This window comes from Vicia villosa, unplaced genomic scaffold (genome assembly GCF_029867415.1).
Source record: "Vicia villosa cultivar HV-30 ecotype Madison, WI unplaced genomic scaffold, Vvil1.0 ctg.002326F_1_1, whole genome shotgun sequence".
Taxonomy (NCBI): domain Eukaryota; kingdom Viridiplantae; phylum Streptophyta; class Magnoliopsida; order Fabales; family Fabaceae; genus Vicia; species Vicia villosa.
In genome coordinates, this window is record NW_026705896.1 from 221,961 (window position 1) to 246,091 (window position 24,131).

At 26.8% G+C, this 24,131-nt stretch overlaps 1 protein-coding gene across 1 annotated transcript; it reads right to left on the minus strand.

The window, feature by feature from the left end:
• Nucleotides 1-9,697: 9,697 nt before the first annotated feature.
• LOC131638525 (uncharacterized) lies at nucleotides 9,698-22,131 on the minus strand. Its single transcript, XM_058909086.1, has 24 exons — nucleotides 22,128-22,131; nucleotides 21,885-22,036; nucleotides 21,530-21,794; nucleotides 21,353-21,443; nucleotides 21,133-21,260; nucleotides 20,954-21,038; nucleotides 20,746-20,875; nucleotides 20,503-20,657; nucleotides 20,295-20,415; nucleotides 19,917-20,093; nucleotides 19,772-19,840; nucleotides 19,568-19,670; nucleotides 16,624-16,695; nucleotides 16,264-16,425; nucleotides 15,786-15,863; nucleotides 15,579-15,668; nucleotides 15,129-15,206; nucleotides 14,922-15,011; nucleotides 14,602-14,691; nucleotides 14,432-14,488; nucleotides 13,867-14,311; nucleotides 12,802-13,727; nucleotides 11,470-12,687; nucleotides 9,698-11,361 (listed from the first exon to the last, which is right to left on the minus strand). Exons 1-24 carry the CDS (start codon nucleotides 22,129-22,131, stop codon nucleotides 9,698-9,700), a joined length of 6,450 nt encoding a protein of 2,149 aa, XP_058765069.1.
• Nucleotides 22,132-24,131: the final 2,000 nt, after the last annotated feature.

A 24,131-nucleotide genomic window follows, 5' to 3' on the forward strand; every position in this document is an offset into this window, starting at 1 on the left:
GTAAGGATATGATTTTAACTCTATAAGGTTGGGTATGATGATTAGTAGATAGGAATGGGGTTTTGATTTCTATGTTGATGTTCTTAGGTTTTGAATGAGAAATCCATAGAATTGATAATTGATGCATGTTTGATGATAATTTTTTGTTTCTATGCCATGTGAAAAGTATTGACCGAGTATATATAATAACAATTTTATTATTTGAGAGATAAAATATTTATTTTTTAAATTTTAATACATTTCAAAAATAAGAAAGTATGCATAAGAAAGTACTATAAATATTGTGTTTAATGTGCATAAAAATTAGGGGCCATTGAAATGGCACGAGACACAATCAATTAAATTTATACATATTAGCTTTTAATGTGTAATCGAGTACAATTGTGTGAAAACATACATAAATATTATTTTTAATGTACATTTGAATTCAATTAAGAATACTACGTCTTGATGATATAATTTGAAAACATAATGTCTTGATCATATAATTTAATAATTGAGTAGGGATCAAATTACACCCGAAGAGTTACACCATGAGTTACACTCGTTCAATAACTACATCTCGAATTAATATTTTTTAAATTCAACCGTTGGATTGAAACATAATATCATATAGATCATGCCTATAAAGTTTGAGCTTAATCTATAATGATTTACTATATCATCAAGATATTTAAAGATTAACGTCAAAATGAGCTTTCATATAACGTTAATTTTGATGTAATTCAATGACATAGTAAATCATTATAGATTAAGCTCAAACTTTATAGGTATGATCTATATGATATTATGTTTCAATCCAACAGTTGAATTTAAAAAATATTAATTCGAGATGTAGTTATTGAACGAGTGTAACTCGTGGTGTAACTCTTCGGGTGTAATTTGATCCCTCCTCTAAATAATTTATTTTTAATGCAAGACTATATATAATTTATTTTCTTATAGAAGAAATATGTTTTTTTAATGGAAAGTATAAATTAATTTGAAAACAGAACGTCTTGATGATATAATTTGAAAACATAATGTCTTGAAAATAGAATATCTTCTTCTTTACAAAAGAAATAGAGTTTAAGTTGAGATATCATTTTTAGTAATTTTTAATCATGTAGATCACTCTTAGTAGTTTTTAATTATGTTGATTACTTTTAGTTATATAAGTAAACAAATAGAATTTAAGTTTTCAATAATGATTGAAAAAACTTACATGAAGTAACACGGGACACAACCAGTTAAATCCAAATAAAAATTAATGAAGAGATGATTATTCACTTATGGACAATTTGTGTCTATGCCCTATTCTTCCATGCCTAAATTTTTCATTAACTTTAATTCTATTTCAAATAGATAATTTAAGATATAAATGCTTTACCCGTGCGGACGCACGGGTCTTCTACTAGTAATAATAATAATAATAATAATAATAGAAAATATAATTAAATAATTATTTAAGTTAGAAAAGGGTAGAGTTGAAATATTGATTTAGGGGTCCTAAGGTCAGTGTTGGAATAAAAGAGAATTAGGAATAGAGCAGTTAAACAGAACGTGAAAAAGAGAAGTTATCATAGAAGTGGAGAAGAGACACAAAGAGGCTAGGGCAAGGAATCCATTGTAAGGGTAAAGAATCATCAATCCAAGGTAAGGATAGGGTTTTAACTCTATAAGATTGGGTATGATGATTAGTAGATAGGAATGGGGTTTTGATTTCTATGTTGATGTTCTTAGGTTTTGAATGGGAAATCCATAGAATTGATAATTGATGCATGTTTGATGATAATTTTTTGTTGTTATGGGATGTATATGTGTTGTATGGTTTCTATCTCATAAAATTTGGTCTTGTTGTTGGTTTTCACAAAATTCCATGTTTTGACCGAAAATTCGGTGACGAAAGTGACATTGTAAAATTGTGTTTTTATGATCCCAATTGATTTATATGAATAGAGGAACGTTAATATATGATTATTTCATAAAACTAGACTATTTAAGATGGTTTTTTTGGGGGAAAAGTAGCTTGGACAGTAGCTATCCAGTAGCAGAATTTTTCTGCATAATCGCTTTTTCGCTTAGCGAGTTGAGAGCTTCGCTTAGCGAGACCTGGAAGAAAAAGTTTTATATTTTTCAAAACTGAATTGGGTCTTGTATACTAATAATATATCATAAGTTTTGGTGAATTTTAATAATTTTCTGAAATTGTTTGAATGGTCTTTGAGCCGAGTTTTATGAAAACTGAATACTTTAATTTTCTAAGTTTATGCATTGTAATGGATGATTGTTTAATAAAGATATCATAAACCTTATTTGCTAATTGTTGTTATAAGTGTATGATGTGGCCGTATAACGACGAGGAGGTGATGGCCTGTTTTGGCGTTTGTAGAAGGCTTATGCCTTGTGGTTGTATAATTGTATTGCTGCATGTCGGTGTTGCATACATTACATTGTTGAGTGCTTATGCTCTGTTGTTGGCCTGGATGGGCAAGTTGTTATGGGCTTATGCCCTGTTGGTGCCTCTATTTATTGGTATTATGTTGAGGGCTTATGTCTTGTTGGTACCATATCCATCTGAGTTGGTGTTGGTCTCATTGCATTTTATAACCAATGATGTGATAATAAGTTGTTTGTTGTTGAATACTTGCATTTTATGTGTTGATGTAAGATGATAATTTTGTGGAGTTGGTGAAATATGTATGACTTTATTCTTCATATACTTATTATCATACGGTTCTTTATATTGTTATGATATCTCACCCTTTTGTTTGAATGTTACCTTATAATGGTAACGTGCAGGTGATCAGAAGTGAAGGATGATTACCTTCCGTTAGTTCGAGTTGGCGTCGTTGCTCTAATACGTAACACTAAGGGGGATGAACGCTTGTTAGTTTCTTTGTTGGATTTTAAATGATTGTTGAAGTCTTCTTGAGTATTGATGTTGGCAATTGTTGAATTAAGCTGCCATGTTGGTTTTTAATTGAAATAAGAATATTTTCCTCTACGTAATAAAATTTGTTTCAAAGACTATGTTATTCTGATCGGTTCATCCAACTTAAATGTGTTATATATCCGTTAATAATTGCGAGCAAATGCCTATGTTTTGAAGAATGTGACATCCTAGTTTTGTGATGAATATTTTAAATGAAATATATACTCTGATTTTATTATTATTCGTCGGGGTAAATTAGGGTGTTACATGTACAGATCCTTGACGTCTCGACCTACAAAAAAAATTAACTTACAAAGTTTGTAGTAAAACCCGTTTTCATTTTATGTTTCTTGGTTTTTCTTGCATTTACACCTCTGCTAAATTAGGCTTTTGAAAGTAATCTTCACTTGACTGAGCATTCATGGAAGCTAAATGGATTGAATTTAAGAGGGACTTATTATCATGTTCTAAGCATCTTCCCACTCCATTTGATTAAGCTCTTCTCAAGATTTGTGTGGATAGATTCATCAAGGAACTTTGTAGGTTCATGTGTTTATTTCCATGCCTTCTTAAACAAGTTTCATCAAGCTATGAACCTCACAATCAAGTGTGCTTCAAGATAATATCATCTTAAAGTATCATTTACTTCCTTATGTTTTATCATGCAAGAAAATTTCAAAGGATTCCAAGTTGATTTAAGAAGATAAACCTAGTTAGACAAGTTTGTGGTTCTATGGTTAGAATAACATAACTTCCTCAATTTTCAACATTTTTTAGTGCTTCTTTTTGAAAAATACTCTCCTTAACATCATCAAAAAATTATCTTCTTAATTCAAGAAGGAATTTTGTTAAGAAAGTAATCAAAAGTTAGAAGACATTACAAGTTTCCTTTGAAAGTTAAGGAATTGTGTACCAACTTCAAAGGATCATAACTTGCTCAATTTTTATCATCTTGAGCCCATTATTTTGCATAGTAATTTTGAGTGAGTCTAATTTGATTCATATTTTAAGTTAAAAATCAAAATATAAGTGGAAGATCATGTTTGAAGAAGAAACATTATAGGTCATGTTGGTGTGCCTAAGGTTTTAAGGCATAACTTGTGTGCAAGACTGTCCCAAGGTTAAATGATTCAAAAATCAATTTCTCTTGCATAACTTTTGTACTTAATCTTATTTTTCCATTATCTACAACTTTCATGTTGGGACTTTTGGCAAAATCAAGCTCTAAGATGTACTTTTAGCATATGCATCAAGGTGTTTGATGAAATGACTCCGGGAAAATGCCTTGATTTTACCTAAGATGCCAAGCTCATAAATTTGATTCATAGCACCTCTGAGGATGATTCTATTTGCAGCGTGTTCACCATGATGAGAAGGCCATTTGGCTCAAAGAAATTCAAGAAATGCACGAGCCAGTTGAGCGAGGCCTTGGTGCCAAAAACTTAGAAAATTTTCTAAGTGTTTGATCAGTTTGTATCACCAACTTTATGAGACCATAAATTTTGATTCAAGTATCCAAATTAAACCTTTCCAAGCACATTGTGATCCTTGTAATATCATCTTTCCAAAGCTACTAAGTTTGTAGCATAAAGCCTCTTGAGCAAGCTGCCCTATGAAGTTGAAGATGGTACCTTGACTCTGAAGAAAACTCATGACCAGCTTAACCAATCTCCAAATTACTCAATTTTAATTAAATGTGGCACGCGTTTTTGCACTTAAACATGTTTAGCAACTTCCCAAGGGTCATTTAGTGCATTAAAACTTGAGTTTTGGCTACGTTTTGGATTAATTAAAAGTCACACTTCTCTTGCTTCAACCTTCACACGAATTCAAGGAAATCTTCATCATTTCACACGTATGAACACACCACGAGCTCAACTATAATTATAGGATCATTCCTCATTCATTTCCTAAGCTTTTGAGTGCCAAAACAACCCTGTTCAGATCCCACACAAACTCTGAATTTGTAATTTAGTTTTCTTCATTCCTCACCTTAATTCACTAAATTCTCCATTTAGTTAGCTTCACCAACATCAAGTGAAGCTAACCAGATCATTTGCAAGTAAAATCGTACCTCCATTGAAGCTCCTTAGTTCAAGTTTCAAAAGCTTTTGGTTGAACTTCATTCAGGTAGGAATCTCCACCAAATCAACTCAAATCTTTGCTTAACATGAATCTCTCGACTCACTGAAACTCACTGAACATTTAATTTCGAGGTTTGATTTAGTTTGATGCATCTGTTCTTGAGATTTTCAGAGTTTAACTTGTCTGGTGTTTTTCAAATCGAGTGCGTTGTAGTTTAAATAAATTGTTCGCGATGATGTGGTTAAGATCGTCCAGGAGAGGCGAATCCAATGATACCACTAGCACTTGATTTGGTAATGTTTTGATTAATCTTCAAATCTCTGCAGATTCCTCTTGATTTTGTTGGCTTGAGGTTGAAGATGACCTACGTGTCATCCTCAACCAAAGAACATGAACCAATTGTTTTAATTTTACTGGTTTGACCTTATTTTGCATTGTGAGTGTGTTTTGACTGAGGTACACCATAGATGCGTGCTTTCTGACCATTAGATGTTGCCACGTCAATTAATGAGCCAGATCTAACGCCTCTTACATTTTCTGATTTTATTTCTTTTTCTTATTTCATTTTATTTTCATTTAACTACAAAAAAAAATCATATCTCCTTTATTTTAGTTCCAAAAATTATGAAAAAAATATAAAAAATACTTTAAATCATTTATGATTTTATGACTATTTTTCCATATTTTTATTTTATAATTTGATATTTTTAATATTTTCTTTCATTTTCCTTGAGTTTTAACTAGCTTAAAATTGATTTTGAGTATTATAAAATTCTAAAAAAAATTGGAAATGATCCTATGATGGTCCTTCACCTATGGGGATCTTTGGTTTGAATTTATTTGGTGTTATAATATTCCTTAAGTATTTCATCAATATTATCTTATTTTAAAATTTTTTAAAAATCTTTTTTATGTGTTTTAAATAATAATTTGATTTCTTATGATTGGTTCTGACTTTGTGAATATTTGAGGATATTTTGACTTAACTTCATTAATATTATTGGATCTAGAATGTTGATAGGTTAAGAACCAAATCCATAATATTAGATGAATGATATTAATGATAATCTGAGTCTTTGTTTTTATTTGTTATGACATTTCTCTCCCTCCATCTCTCATTATCTTTGATTAGTGGGTGTAAGTCTTGTTTCACTTTATTGTGTAGAGGTTTTGATTTTATCAATCCTCTGATGAATCATCAAGATGATACTCCATAAAAATTAAAAGAAATTCATCTGGTTACTTTTTTTTCTATACCCCTACCTCTTCATCTAAATCCCCTTCTTTTTAATTTATTTTGCAAGTGTTGCAAGTTTTAGGAGGATGATCTTCTATATGATTTTTCTAACTTGTTCTTAAACACATACATTATTATTGACCGGCCTCGTTGTAGGATATCTTCTATATAAATTACTTGGTGATTACTTAACATAGCGCTACATTTTGTCCCTTAAAGAAAAGGATCAAATGACAGAAATTGCATGGCAATTGATTCAAAGTAGAAGACATTGAGTTTAACTTAGGGCGTCACAACCACCCACAAACGAGAATTCCCGAGCTACCTGCATAAATAGCCTAACAAGGGTTGAACTAAGTACACTACGATAACCTAACCAATTGAACATTATACTTAACACTCTTTAAAATTGGTAAAAAAACTAACAACTAAAAGACAACATTTATTTATCAACACACTCATCGAAAGAAAATATACTTATATTTTAGAGTTATAATCCTATGGTTCGACGAACTATCAAATTTGACAATACATGTGTTTTAATTTTTCAGAATAAAATTATTTATTATTATTATTATTATTATTATTATTATTATTTTAATTATACTTTCAATTTAAAATTATATTTTCATTATAAAACATTATAATTTGTTTTGAATTTATGATGATGAGAAATATAACTAATAAAATTAGTTTGGAAAATATATTATATTTTTTTGATAATTTTACAGTATTTATTATAACTTATATTTAAAATTTGTGTTAAATATATTTGTAGTCTTCCTAAATATCCCATACTTTACTTTTAGCCTTTCAAAAAAAATTCAAAAAAATTCTCCTAAATATTTACATCCACACTTTTGGTATGTTATGATAAAAATATCGCTAATTCAAGAACAGTAAACTGTCGTTGTCGCATATTCTATGATTAAATTATAAAAATCGTCGTTAAATTGTAAAAAAAACTAAAAATTTAAATGAGAAAATTTAAGATGACCATTCTTATAAAGAATTTTTTTTTTAAATAACTAAAAAAAATTTAAATACTTTAAGAGACATTATTTACAAATGGATAGAATACGGTATACCAAAGACCACAACACACTGCAAAGTCCCTCCCATTAAGATCGATAGCCGCTGGCACCTCCACATGTTTATTGAATATTCATGTCTCATTCTGATTTCATTATAATAGCATATGGTCCCCTAATCCTTCAACTTTTTTCTAAAGAAGAAAAGGACCACAATCTTTTTTATTTAGCCTATGAACTCATCCATAAACACCCTGCTAGATTCAGCTCCTCACATTGAATTTGGAGTGATAATTGAAACCTAAAATATAATATTAAGCGTGTGTTTAGATGAACGGTGAATATAATTGAGTTTGGTAAAATTGATTTTAATAGAATTGAGTTTAATAAAATTGATTTATTTTTGAATATATTTATGTAAAAATGAGTTGAACAATTAATTTCAGTGTTAAAATCATCATGAATGAATTCCAAGTAGAAGCAAATTCTAGCTTCAAATACAATCAATTATGAAGATAGAATCAATTCTATTTTTGATAAAAACAAATATCTTAAAATTACTCAGAATCAACTCTATTACTTAAAATTGATTTTTTTACTTTCAAAAGTCAATACAAACATGCTATAACTCTAAATATAATAAAATTAGTTCAAATTAATTCACAAATATTTTTTTCATATGAATATGATAATTTTTTCTAAGCTTAAATGCACTTTTAGTCTTTGTAAGTTATCGAGTTTTTGATTTTCGTCCCTATAAATTATTATTTTTTGTTTGAGTCCCTATATTTCACTTTCGCGTTCGTTTTAGTCCATAAAATCAAAATCCGCAGCAAAATTCGCAGGAAGGTCCGCAGAAAAGCTGCAGATTTTCCTGCAGATTTTGGCTTTAGGGACTAAATCACTAAACCTCAAGAAAAAAATAAAATATAGAGACTAAAATAAAAAATAATAATTTACAGTGACGAAAATAAAAAACTCACTAACTTATCGGGACCAAAATTACATTTAAGTTTCTTTTTTACTATTTAGATATCTTTGTTTATAAATGTTTGCTAGCCTCCTAGCTGGACCTGCCAGTGTTCATGGAAAATTAATGCAACGTCATGAGTCCACATGCCACAGCCGCAACTCATCAATACTACTAGCTAGTTCCCTCTCTACATAAATACAGTTTCCTTCTTTGAATATATGGTTCTATTTTGATTTTGTTGTTAAGATGAATTTATGATTCTATTGACTAATTCACATAACGAAAATAGTATACTGTATACATATCACACAATGAATTCATTAACCTGTATAATATAGAAATAAAATAAAAATAGTACTGCCAATAAAATAAGGCCATGTGCAATCACACTCCTCGAACATGCCCAATACTGCGGTCTTTGTTGGTATAAAAACTTGAATAACTTTGAGAGATATGAGAATGATATTCTTACTGAAAAAGTGACATTTATACCGTATTTGAATATGATTTGATTTTTTTATTATATTTTATAATTATTTTCTAACTTTTTTTCAATACAAATGAGTACATAACTATGTTGTATTTAAACGGGTGTAAGCATTGGATGTAGAATTTTAGTATATGAATAGCATCCTCATTTATTTAATGGTTAAACCTACCTCTATGAAAAATCAACCTTTATTGATTTGGTTCTATTTGTTATATTGTAAAATATAACACTTTGAATCAATAATCATTAGTCCAAATGGTAATTGATGTCGGACTTCATATATATATATATATATATATATATATATATATATATATATATATATATATATATATATATATATATATATATATATATATATATATATATATATATATATATATTCTAAAAAACACTAGCATAAACAAAAGTTTTTAATAATGAAAGTAAATATATACTATACATTAATCTAACGGTTTTAATTAATTTTTTATATAGAAAAATATTTCTAAAAATAATTAGATTAAATAATCAATTAAAACCGTTAGATTAATGAAAATCAATGGTTAAGATTTGGAGTAAGTCTTCTACACTTACTCTTGGAGTAAATATAACCCTCCCCTCTCTCTCTTTCTCTCTCCCTCTCTCTCTCTCTCTATATATATATATATATATATATATATATATATATATATATATATATATATATATATATATATATATATATATATATATATATAACTTTGAATTTAAAGATTACGATTATTTTGAAATTAGTAAAAGTACATCCTCGAATGCCAAATGTTTTGAATCTACTAGATTACCGACCCGTGCTTCGCACGGGTATGCTAGAAATAATTATTTAATAATAGTTGATGTTTATTTGATGTTTGCATAAAAATTCATTTATACCCCATATAAATTATATTTGCAATTATACTATTAATTATTTAGAATGTATACATTAGAAAAAAGAAAAATTAAGTAACTAAAGAATATTATTAAATATTTCTTTGTAAACTACATTGGATGTTGTATCTATATCTTCACATTCATCATTAGTCACCAGTATCTTCAACCCTTTTTTTGAAGTAACCCGTGTTATGGCAACATATAGTTGTCCATGAGAGAAAATTGGTTGTGGTAGATATACTCCAACATGTTTGAGTGATTGTCCTTGACTTTTATTGATAGTCATTGCAAATGAAACAGCTAATGGAAATTGCCGCCGTTGGAATTTGAAAGGGATTCTCTTATCAGAAGGAGTCAATGATAACCTTGGAATATAAACTTTTTGACCAATATTGCTTCCTGAAATGACCTTTGCTTCAACGACATATTTTCCCATTTTTGTAATTATTAATCGTGTTCCATTACACAAACCTAAAGATTGTTCAATATTTCTCAATAACATTACTGGTACTCCAACTTTTAATCTTAACTTGTGATTTGGAAGTCCAGAAGAAATAATTGTGTTCAAAAATTCAGGAGTGTGTATATCATTTGGGATGTCCACATCAGAGTTTTTATAATACGGAGAATCAAAACTCAAATATATTATTTCTTTTCCACTTATTAAATCCAGCATGTAATCATTGATTGAGTCAACAATTGTATTCTTAGGAGCTAATATAGCCCTATCTTGAAAAAATGTCTGGTCACTCATATTTTGGAAAAGATTTGGATATGTGTTTTGAACAATAGCGGCAAGTGGATCACCAAAACTTGGAATTAGAAAATTGTTTGGTATATTGATTGTGATATCTTCATCATTAGTTTCTCCAATACTTCCATCACCAATTCCCAAAATCCACCGAGAAAATTCCGTTCTTTCTTCAATATCAGACGTTGAACTTCCAGTTAGAAGTCTCATGTTTGTAGTTAATGTAAGAACTTCACAAAAATTCCAAAGATAGGAAGAATTGATAGTAGCATGAACAACGACTTGTCTAGTTCCTTTAGGTATTACAGGAAGGATTTGGCGAAAATCTCCACCCAAAACCACTACTTTTCCACCGAATGGGATATCTAAACTTCCATTATTATAAGATCGAAGAATATCCCTTAAAGTGCGATCAACAGCTTCAAAACAATGCTTATGCATCATTGGTGCTTCATCCCATATGATCATCTTTGCCTTGGCTATTAAATCGGCCAAATCACTTTTTGGAGCTATTTCGCATGTTGAGCATTCATCAACATTTATAGGTATGCAAAACCTTGAGTGTGCTGTTCTCCCTCCTGGAATAAGCAATGCAGCTATCCCACTTGAAGCTACTGTTATAACAATCTCACCCTTTGATCTTAATGCTGCTGACATTGATCTCCAAATATAAGTTTTTCCAGTTCCTCCATATCCATAAAGGAAAAAAAATCCTGGTTTATTTTCGTTTACCCTTTTCATGATACGATCATATATTCCTTTTTGTTCAACAGTCATTGTTGACATTAATCTACGATGCTCCTCAACCAAAGATTTTCTGTCATAGTTCAACTCATCATAAATCAATGTATTATTTCTCTTGGGTATTAATGACACATCTGCTTGAGGCATTTCAGGATAATCTTCTAAACTCTTGTTATTACTTTGTAAGAATGTCTCTATTTCAGCTAAAGCGTAGCTTTTCAGTTGATCGGGAGTCAAGACCAAATCTATAATTTTAATGGAATATGTAACTAATTAAAAGAAATTAATTATTAAGCACAATACATAATACATACAAAAATAAAAAATGCAGTTTAAATTAATATGCAAATTACCTTCAATGTGAAGAAGGCGTCGTTGCTTATGTAAGATATCATCACACAAATACTCCCAAGTGTTATTCCAAACAAAATCTGGGCGAGATATTTGCTTTGACAATAATAAAGTTGCAAACAATAGGCGCAAATATTCTCCTGTACCCCATTGGCTTGCCTCCACAATTGCATCTATGTATTCCTTATCATCATCCAAAAATCCCAATGCATAGCAAGCCTCCTTAAAAGTCTTTTTTGTATCATTATTAACTGTTTTTATTTCTTCGAAAGATGTAGGACCCTTCACATAATTTAGCAAAGTTCTCAAATAAAATATCTCACCAGATCCAGGGGGAACAAAATGAAGTCTTCCAATTGCAAATCCTTGTTTTCGTGGAGCCCATTTATGTTCTTCAACTTTCCACACAAACTTTGTTGGAAATTGACTGTATGTAAGATTTTTTGCTTCAGGATATATTTTGTTGGCATCCATCCATGCCAAAAATTTTGTACAATGAACATATTTTTTGTTCACAACATCCTGAATGTCAGCATAATCATCATATATCACATGTTGCTCATTCTTTAAATGAAAATTGAGTCGTTCCACTGATGGTTCTCTATAATTAATATCAAAAGAAAATATTCTCCAAACAGCTTCACATGCTGACAAATATCTACAGTCGTAGTACATCTTTATTTCATCCAAACAATCAGATTTATTTTGCTCATTTCCACTGCTATAAAAGGCAACAGTGACACGATCATGCCCTTTGTTGACATATTTAAAAAGATATTTAATTGACCGTGACTGATTGCACCACTCCACATTTATATGAGCATTATACTTCAATAACAAATGTTTATTATAAGGAACCACAAACCTGTTATCTACAAATGAGTCACCTTTTTGAATAAACACATCATTGTCTCTCCTTTTGTATACCGGATATCCATCTTCATCAATAACGGTAGAATCAGCAAATTTTTTTGGAAAATGTTTTGAACACTTTCCATTATGCATGCATGGAGATTTTTTATTTTGAGCGCCGCATGGACCATGAATCATCAATGAAGATACCACTTTAAACAACTCAGGCTCTTTATCTTTATCTGGAATCTCGGCAGATATTATTTTGTCAATATCATTAGGACAGACACACTTATAATTAGTCTCAAGGAAAACCAATATGTGAGCATGTGGGAGTCCGCGCTTTTGAAACTCAATAGTGTATATTACTGCAAGTTTGAAGTAAATAAGTTCAATTAATATTAAATGTTAGATAAAAATACATTTGAGTAATACTTATATAAAAAATATTAGATGAGAATTGAAAGTACATATAAGGTTACCTGATTTGACTTTTCCAAAAATAGTGCCTTTCTTGATGTCTTTTATTAACTGATCAAGTTTAATTTTGAAAAGTCGACTCACTAAATCGGGCCTATCCTCTGGATTTAGGTGATATGTTTTCAAAAAATCAACCAATTCAGGCCATTTATGGTTACATGTGAAAGTGATAAATAAGTCAGGATATCCTGTCCAACCACAAATTGCCATGGCATCCTGATAATTTTGTATCATATATCTTGCTCCACCAACAAATGTAGACGGCAACACAATTCTTTTTCCTGATGAAGTTGGATTAGTCTCTCCTCTAAGAATGGCCTCGGTTAACCCCTTGTAGATTTCTGCTCTTAAGTCTTTTTGATGATCTCTAATCCACTTCAAGCGCGAAGACTCTATTGCACTAAATGAATCCACCAAAAATTGTTGAAATAATCTTTTAGAAAACAATAATGTTGACGTATTTGTATCTCTTTGTTGAATTTTGTAGGCAACCCATTCTTTTTGTGTGACAAACTTCCTTTTTGAAGTGGACGTATTAGTATCTTCATTATATGGAATATCTTTTCGAAACCCGTCTTCTCCTCTAGGAAATAGAAGTGGATATTGTAATGGTAAATATGCTGGCTCAAATACAGAAATACGTTGCAACAATCCAGATTGAGTCTCAACAACAACATCCCTATCAAAGTCTACTGAATCAAAATCACCAACGACCAATGCTGCCACCTCTGAAGCTGTTGGAAGATTGTATCGTCGACCATCACAACCTCTCTTTCTTAATATTCTTAACTTCATAGTTGGAGCATTTTGTTTTGTTATGGTGTCTCGAATTATTCTATATGTTTTGACATAGGGATTGAAATTATCAAGAACTTCCCTTATATCGCTAACAATTGTTGATTTCAACTCAAAGTCTTCACCATCCATTCTGTAATATATGAAAAAATAATTGGTGGTTATATGTAATTGAAGTAGTGTTTATCAATAATCATAAAACAAAAATATAATAAGCTCAAGGTTCGATATGATAATTATGACTATGAAACTATACAAATGAGTGTAATTACCTGACAACGGCCATTCTGTTAGTTATTTCATTATCAGTGTCGTAGATGTATAGTTGAGAAAATTTTGGTTGGTTCCCTGGTAAAGGCAACAAACTTCCAATTTGATGAAAGTTTTCACCATTCATCACAAATATTGGTGGTGCATTACCATTATTTATTTCCTTATTTATTTTTCCTCCCATAGAGGTGAAAGCAAACATACTATTGAAAGATCTAATATTTTCCAAAAAGAATTTACTCCTTCTGTCATGTTTGTGATACAAATCATGCAAAGATTGAGGAAGACTGGGGTATGGAGCAATTACAATCTTGCCTTGCATGCAACACATTGAAAATTTTGGTGTCAGTGGTCTATACTGTTTTTGAACGCGTTCTTCATACCACATCAATGCACCACAGAATTCACAAACACATATTGGGTGACCCATATTTAAATATTGCGAATCTACAATTTATACCAAACAACAAATTAACAATTTTATTTGCCAAATAGTCAATTTTAATATTGGCAAGATATCTTTAACAATATAATATAGAAATATTATGTAGATATAAAATTTTGAACCTGACTTAGCAGTATCATCTAATTGTTCATTGTCAATTTGTAACGGAAATTGAATCCCTAAAAGAAGTAAACATATTTTTACAATGTTAAATATACATATAATAGGTTTTTAAATCATAGATTTGAGAATATTGTAATATTACTTTAAATAAATATTTTGATTAAATTACCTGAATTAGAAGGTACATTTGACTCTTCTCCATTTGTCATGCATACCATGGTGTTTAACTCATTGTCATTTTCCACCATTGACATAATGTCTGAAAGTTAAAAGATAAATTCGTTTTAATTAATTAAGTTCAATAAGAGTAAAATATTCTACAAAATGATACTAATCTAATTTGTGTAAATAAATACAATATCATTGACAATTTGTAATTGAAAAAGAATTCTTAGAAGAAAATAAAATACAATATTAGACTATGTAAATATATATTTTTAAATGTTAAAAATATATATCCTTTAAATAAATATTTTTATATCAAAATACCTGAATTAGAAGGTATATCCGACTCTTCTCCATTTGTGATGGATACCATGTTGTTGTACTCATTATGATTTTCAATAGAAGAATCAATTTCTGAAAGATAAAAGGTGAATTATTCTTAATTACATTAAAAATTATGTATTTTAAGATTTGAATATAGTTTAGAATATTTAAATTTACCCATATTTTGTAACGTGTTTTTTTTAATACGTTTCAAATCAAGTTGTTGCTTCCTTTTGAGCCGATTGAAACGTTGAATTTCTGCATCATTTTCTCCATGTTGCTTTTCTGTTTTATAGCGGAAAATAAGACACTTTATCAACTTAAAACAAATATAAAGATATAAAGATATTAAATATGTAATAATATAATTAATATTATAAAAAATATTTATAAAATAAAGTGCTGTTATTTTTAAAGATTTTATTATATTCTTGAATATTTAAATTTACCTATTTTTGAATGTTAAATAAGTTAATACAATTGCTACTTTAATGCTTACTAATCTAATTTGTGTAAATAAATACAATATCATTGACAATTTGTAATTGAAAAAGAATTCTTAGAAGAAAATAAAATACAATATTAGACTATGTAAATATATATTTTTAAATGTTAAAAATATATATCCTTTAAATAAATATTTTTATATCAAAATACCTGAATTAGAAGATATATCCGACTCTTCTCCATTTGTGATGGATACCCTGTTGTTGTATTCATTATGATTTTCAATAGAAGAATCAATTTCTGAAAGATAAAAGGTGAATTATTCTTAATTACATTAAAAATTATGTATTTTAAGATTTGAATATAGTTTAGAATATTTAAATTTACCCATATTTTGTAACGTGTTTTTTTTAATACGTTTCCAATCAAGTTGTTGCTTCCTTTTGAGCCGATTGAAACGTTGAATTTCTGCATCATTTTCTCCATGTTGCTTTTCTGTTTTATAGCAGAAAATAAGACACTTTATCAAGTTAAAACAAATATAAAGATATAAAGATATTAAATATGTAATAATATAATTAATATTATAAAAAATATTTATAAAATAAAGTGCTGTTATTTTTAAAGATTTTATTATATTCTTGAATATTTAAATTTACCTATTTTTGAATGTTAAATAACTTAATACAATTGCTAATTTAATGCTTTGATTTTATAAACAAAAATTTATTGTCAATTTAATACGTTTGATTTTTCAAATCAATTTGTTAATTTAATGTGTTGAATCTATAATTTTTTTTTATATAAAATACAATATTAGACTATTTTTATATATTTTTTTAAATGTTTAAAATATATATCCTTTAAATAAATATTTTTCATATAAAAAAAATACCTGAATTAGAAGGTATATCTGATTCTTCTCCATTTGTGATGGGTACCATGTTGTTGTACTCATTATGATTTTCAATAAAAGAATCAATGTCTGAAAGTTGTTGCTTCCTTTTGAGCTGATTGAGACGTTGACTTTCTTCCTTATTTTTTCCATGTTGATTTTCTGTTTTAGAGTAGAAAATAACACACTTTATCTATTTAAAAAAAATAAAATGTAAAGATATTAAAAATGTGATGATATAATTAATATTTTTAAAAATAAAAAATATTTATAAGATAAAGTGTTGTTATTTTTACATATTTTAATATATTTTTGAATATTTAAATTTACCCATCTTTTGAAATGTGTTTTTTTTAATACGTTTCAAATCAAGTTGTTGCTTCCTTTTGAGTCGATTGAGACGTTGAATTTCTGCCACTCCAAGTTGCTTTTCTGTTTTAGAGTGGAAAATAACACAGTTTAAAAGTTAAAACAAATATAAAATATAAATATATTAAAAATGTGATGATATAATTAATATTCTAAAAATATTTATAAAATAAAGTGTTGTAAAATGGAAAGTTGTTAAATTTAATAGTATTGCATGTATATACCCATATCAAATTTGGTATTATAGAGAATGAAGAGTGAAGAATCAGTAGTACATGTTGTTATTGAAAAAAGAGATTTTGATTTGTTTTTTAAAGAATTTTAAGTTGCTTATATTATATAAGAAATGAAATATAGTAATAATTGTTACTAATTTTATGTTTAGTAACTGAAATAAGAAAATAATTATAATAGTAACTGAAATATATAAATAATTTATTTTATTATTTTTTACCGTTTATAAGTTTTGAATTTGTAAGTTTTTTTTTACGGTAAAAAACAAATTGAATGTCTGAAACGAATCACATGTAATTAAAAAAAACATTATTAAATAAGTCTAACTGATGAATTTAATGTTAAATAACTTAATAAGATTGCTAATTTAATGCTTTAATTTTATATTAAAAAATTATTGACAATTTAATGCGTTGGTTTTTAAATATCATTCTAACTTTAATGACATTGATTGACAAAAATTTGAAGATGTGTGAACTTTATGCTTAAAATGGAATGCATTAATTTTTCAAACGAAATTATTAATTTAATGTTTTTATTTTATAAAAAAAGTAAATAAAAAGTACTGTTATTTTAATGCATTGATTTTATAAAAATGATTATGATTTATTAAAAGTAGTAATTTATCATCTTAATTTTTATTTTGAAAATTAAATATCTCTTTGAAAAATAACATGAAATAAGTAAAAAGTGCGAGGCTTTCAAATAATTATAAAAATGCGAGTCTTTGAAATAAAAAATATTTATTTAAAATATTTTTAACAAAATTGTAATATAGAAATTACTATCTAAAATTTTCGAAAAGATTAATTAATTAATAAATATATTAAATAATTATTAAAAGATTAATTAGTTATTATTGTGGAATTTTGATGTATAAAATTTTTTTTCATAAAATATAATTAATAAAATAGGTTGCACTGTCATATTTAAAAATTCTCTATATAAATATTTGTAATGTTATATTGATGTAAAAAAAAATGTTATAATGGATGAATAATAATGACATTGATGAATATAACATAACGAAATTACTATTTTAAATTTTCGAAAAGATTAATTAAATAATAAATATATTAAATAATTATTAAAAGATTAATTAGTTATTATGGTGGAATTTTGATGTATAAATTTTTTTTTTCATAAAATATAATTAATAAAATAGGTTGGACTGTCATATTTTAAAAATCAATCTCTATATAAATATTTGTAATGTTATATTGATGTGAAAAAAAATATTATAATGTGAATAATAATGACATTGATGAATATAACATAACTGTCATTTAAATATTATTTCTAATAATTGTAAATATTTTTATTTTATCCTTGGTAATAAATTGAAATAACTAAAACTTTAGATGTGTATAATTATAAATAAATTAAAATGAAGAAAATTTATGTTAATTTTTATTATTATTAATTAATAAAAGTTTTGTGATGAACAAATGTGTTATATTTTGCACTTATTACATATAGTAAAAAGATGTCAAAAGTAGATTGCTCCTACAAAAGTGACTCTTTAATATATTACGCAAAAATAAATATATGCAATATGTTAATTGAATAATTATAAGAAATTGTTAAATTAATATTATGAATAGTTTAAGTATACAATTTATTTTTCTCTAAATATTATCTATAAAAAAGAATTGATGTCAATATAGTAAATATTTTTTAATTGTGATGAAAAATCATAATAGAAAGTTTTTATAAATGATTATAATGATATTGATTATCAAAATTTGGAGATGTGTGACCATTCAAGTCAATTTAATCTATGCTATCTAAATCCTTTTATTAAGTTTAAATAATTTTATATTCAAGATTTTAATGGATACGTTATGGATAAATTTATTTATAATTTTAATAAATTAGTTTATTAATGATTTAAAACAATTTAATTATTTATTAAAATTTTGACAAATTGATAAATGGTTAAAATGGAATCGTGAACTTTATGCTTAAAATGGAATGCATTAATTTTTCAAACGGAATTATTAATTTAATGGGTTTATTTTATAAATAATGTATATAAAAATTATTGTCATTTTTATGCATTGATTTTATAAAAATGGTTCTGATTTAATAAAAGTAGTAATTTATCTTCTAAAGTTTTATTTTGAAAATTAAATATCACTTTGAAAAATAATATCAAATAAGTAAAATATGCGAGTCTTTCAAATAATTATAAAAATGATAGTCTTTTAAATAAAAAATATTTATTTAAATTATTTTTAACAAAATTGTAATAAATATTTATGAAAAGATTAATTAGTTATTATCATGGAGTTTTGAAGTATAAAATTTATTTGTAATGTCATTTCAACACAAATTTTCTCTATTAATTTGTAATGTCATTTCAACACAAATTTTCTCTATTAATTTATGTGACACAAAATGTTTTAATGGATGAATAATAATGACATTGATAAATATAATATAACCGTCATTTAAATATCATTTCTAATAATTGTAATTATTAGAATAAAGAAAATAAAGAAAATAAAGAAAATTTATGTTAATTTTTATTATTATTAATTAATAAATGTTTTGTGATGAACAAATGTGTCATATTTTGCACTTATTACATATATTAAAAAGACGTAAAAACACGTTAAATTAAAACAACATTGTTTCATTCAGATTCTTTATTTTTCAAACATTGAAATTTTGGGTCTTCAGATTGATGTGTTGTCACCCTCGAGATCAATTGTGTCTAATGATTCTAAACTTCGATCCTTTCTCTTTCCAAGTACCACAACTTCATTTTCGGTCTTTGAATTACCCCTTTCAATAATCTCCTAAATTAAAATTTAAAAATAAGGGTGTTAATATTTATTGTTAGATAAAATAAAAATATGTAAATGATAATGGATATTTGTTATAAAGGAAAAAATTATACCACCGGTTTCTCATCAGCAAGTCTAGTTACTTCTTCGACATGTTCAGCTTTCTCTTCATTATTAGTTATCTTTGATAAATCATAATTCAATTATTAGTTATAAATAATTATTGATAAATTAAATTACATAATTTTGTATTCATACCTTAATCCCATTAATGGATATGAATTGTTTGATTATATCAGTGTCTTCGGTAAGTTTTTTGACAGTATAGCTACGCCAATTTTGAAATATGTTTCCATCACTAACTTCAACTTTGAATAATATTTGTTTGTCCAGAAATGTATCCAAGTCTGATGGATAAGCATTAGCATTACTCCCCTGCAGGTACATAAATGATATAAAATATTGTTTCATTTGTAGTGAATTCATATATATATATATATATATATATATATATATATATATATATATATATATATATATATATATATATATATATATATATATATATATATATATATATATATATATATATATATATATATATATATATATATATATATATTCCAATTATCCAACCTGACCCATAGAATCAAGCAGATCTTGTACATTTCTGCCCAGCACTTGAGACACAATGCGATCAAACAAAATAAAAGTTGTTGATCCGGTCTTATCTATGACTTGTATATGAACCTTAAACCTGTATATTTAAAGAAACATAATATTTGTCATTAACATGTATCATAGTAATTCAAAGTAATTTATTCTAAAAGATTATTTTAGGTACCTAGGAACGGCAGTTTTTGGCATCTTGCATCTGTCACAATATAGCTTTCCTTCAATTATATTAATTTTTGAGGCACATTTGGAGCATGCTTGATAGAACCATCCTGCATCAGTATCAAGCTCACATGTTCTTACTAAGACAGAGCCAAAACATTTCTGTCACATTTAAATGAAAAAATTAACATTAATTATTGTCAGAGTTATCATAAAATATGAATATTTTCTAAAATTAATAAACAATTACTTCTGTAGATTCAATCAAATCTTCAATAGTCATTTTTTTGGTTTGGAGTAAATCATCTGCCAATGGAATTATGGTTGGTCCGATCATTTGACTAACACCTTGAGTCAAATCCACATTTTCCTCAGTCATCCTATTGAATTAAATTGTTAAATATCTACTTATAAAGCAGAGAATAATAAATGACAGGTGAATTGAAAAACAAATTTACCTCAATTTATAGTCGTTAATAGCAGGTATATCAGTATTCAAAAACATTTTTGTTCCAAAAAATGAGTTAGACACACCCATTTTGCCTATGTTAAAATAATAATATCACTTATTATATTATTCATTTATATATAAAGTTGAAATGTATTAAATAGTAAATATATATATGTATAGTCGTACCGTAATACTTCTTCAACTTGCAGATTTGCAGTATGATGATGACACTGTGTGAAGAGTCATGTTTTTCCAAAAATTGTTCCATCATTTCAGCAAATTCACTCCATAAAGTACAATGAATTCTATTGTTACTGCATTATATATGAATGAAATTATATTATTTTACATGGTTATAATACATGATAATAAAAAAAAATAGTTATTCTACATATAAAAAACTCACTCCAAATCTTCAAGTGTAATATCCATAACTTTGGTGCCATTTTTTTCGATTTCTTTGATATTGTTTTTCTCTACGACATGGCCAATAATATCTAATAAACAAATTTTAAAAAATTAATATAATTTATAATTTAAAGATATGAAAATATTATATCACTCAAACACTAATAAATCTCACCGAGTAATTTATCCTCTTTTGTTGAAGACAGGATATCAAGAAATGACATAAATTCAAAATGATGAAGAGGTATCTCCGGGGCATTCACTTTGAATAAATTTGTAGATCCCATAAAATTGAGCTTATACTTATGGTTTGTGGTTCTGAATGAAACATCATTCAGAGCAACCAAAAATTTTTCAAAAACATACGTAGAACCTTCTAAAATTTTATCCTTAAATTGTGGCATGAGATTTTTTCGAATTGTTGCATGAATTTTTCCACACTATTGATAAATAAAAGGAAAAATAAACATGTTAGTATGTATATATATGATTAAAAAAAATTAGATCATATAGAGTAGTTCAAATAATACCTTTTCATCCAATAAGAGCATATGGAGAGTTCCATTCTCTGCTGAATTTATGCGATCCGGTATAATCCAAAGATGAATTACTCTAACCTTCAAATTAATTTCAATTTTGCCACCACAAATTTGAGCTACAGGAGTTATCATGGAAGGGATATCTACAAACAAAAAACATAAATTTAATCAGTTAAAAAATTATAAAATATAGTAAAGTGACAATATCTTTTTAATAGTAGTGCATGTATATACCCATATCAAATTTGGTATTATAGAGAATGAAGAGTGAAGAATTAGTTGTACGTGTTGTTATTGAAAAAAGAGATTTCTAGTTGCATATATATTATAAAAGAAATGAAATATAGTAATAATTGTTACTTATTCTATGTTTAGTAACTGAAATAAGAAAATAATTATAATAGTAACTGAAATTTATAAGTTTTGAATGTTGGTCACCGTTACTCGTTACCATCATTCTATATGATAATTCTTCATTAATTTATTGTTTATATTAACATTTATGAAATTTATTTACTCATTATTTTGTTACCATTACTCATAGTCATTCATCTTAAACTTAAATTTATTTTATTTATTACAATAATTTTTATATTTTTATACTAAAAATATTATTGTCAATTTAATGGTTTTTAAAGCAAAAAAATATTAATTTAATGGTTTCTACTACCTCTCTCCCTTTCTTCAAACCCGAACCTGATAATTTCTACAACCTCAACTCTACTACAACAAACAACAACAACGTTGTTCATTTTGTTTCAAATCCGAATTCTACTAATGATAATTTTCTCATGCACCAAAACACAAACACCTTGGATTCAATTTCAATTTCAAATCCATACTCTTTTTTCCACAACAACAACTACTTCTTCAACAATAGCAACAACAATAATAATCCTTTTGAATTGGGATTTGATAATGGATTCTTTATGGGAAACAACAACAACGCCGCTTCGAATTCACCTGTTTTTATGGGTGGGTCCCTCGACCTGAGTTCCGCTTCCGAGTTTCCACCGAGTCTTGAACTCGATGCTTCTGTAGTTCCGCTTCCGAGTTTCCACCGAGTCTTGAACTCGATGCTTCTGTAGCGCCTTTTGGTGCTTCGTTTTCTATGCCTCTTGACCTCTCTCAACCGCAAACTCAACAGCAACTGCTATCGAAGATAATTATTATTATTATTATTATTATTATTATTATTATTATTATTATTATTATTATTATAATTTATTGATTTATTGATTTATTATTATTATTATTATTATTTATTGATTTATTGAATAATTAAATAATAATAATTATTATTATTATTATAATTTATTGATTTATTGATTTATTGAATTATTATTATTATGATTATTATTATTTATTGATTTATTGAATAATTAAATAATAATAATAATAATAATTATTATTATTATAATTTATTGATTTATTGATTTATTGAATTATTATTATTATTATTATTATTTATTGATTTATTGAATAATTAAAATTTTAATCTCATTATGACACGTGGCTTAAATTGTTGTAAGGATGACATGTGGCTAGGGTTGCCATCATGACATCTTTACATTTATATTAAGTAGATTAGATTTAAAAACAAATATCAAATGGTCAAAAGGAAAATTTTGGAAGGAGAATTTATTCAAATTGGTTATGAATCGCGTGACATCATTTAAGGAGATAGTTTCTTTTTATGTCTATTAATCAAAAAACTCCATTGTTGGAGAAGTTTCATTTTCCATTTTTTTAAATGAACTAGTAACGTATCCGTGCATACGCACGGGTTCTGTTCGGTTACGCGAATTTGAATATATCATTTATTTTAAATAAAAATGTTTAAAAAAATTAAATAAATAATTGATTATTTCGTATATAAAAGTATTTAGATCAATAATAGATTTTTTGGCCTATTCCATTTTTGAATAAAAAATAGTTGAATCATAAATAACATTTTTCGTATATAAAAACATTTAGATCAATAATAGATTTTTTTCCGTATACAGATTTCATTTTTGTTTAGGTATCATTTACAAAAATATTTGGATCAATAGTAAATTTCGTATATAAAAATATTTAGATCAATAATAAATTTTTTCCCGTATACCATTTTTGAATAAAAAATATTTGGGTCATAAATATCATTTTTCGTAAATAATAGATTTTTTCAGTATACAAAATTATTTTTGTTTAGGTATCATTTACAAAAATATTTAGATGATTATTAAATTTTCGTAT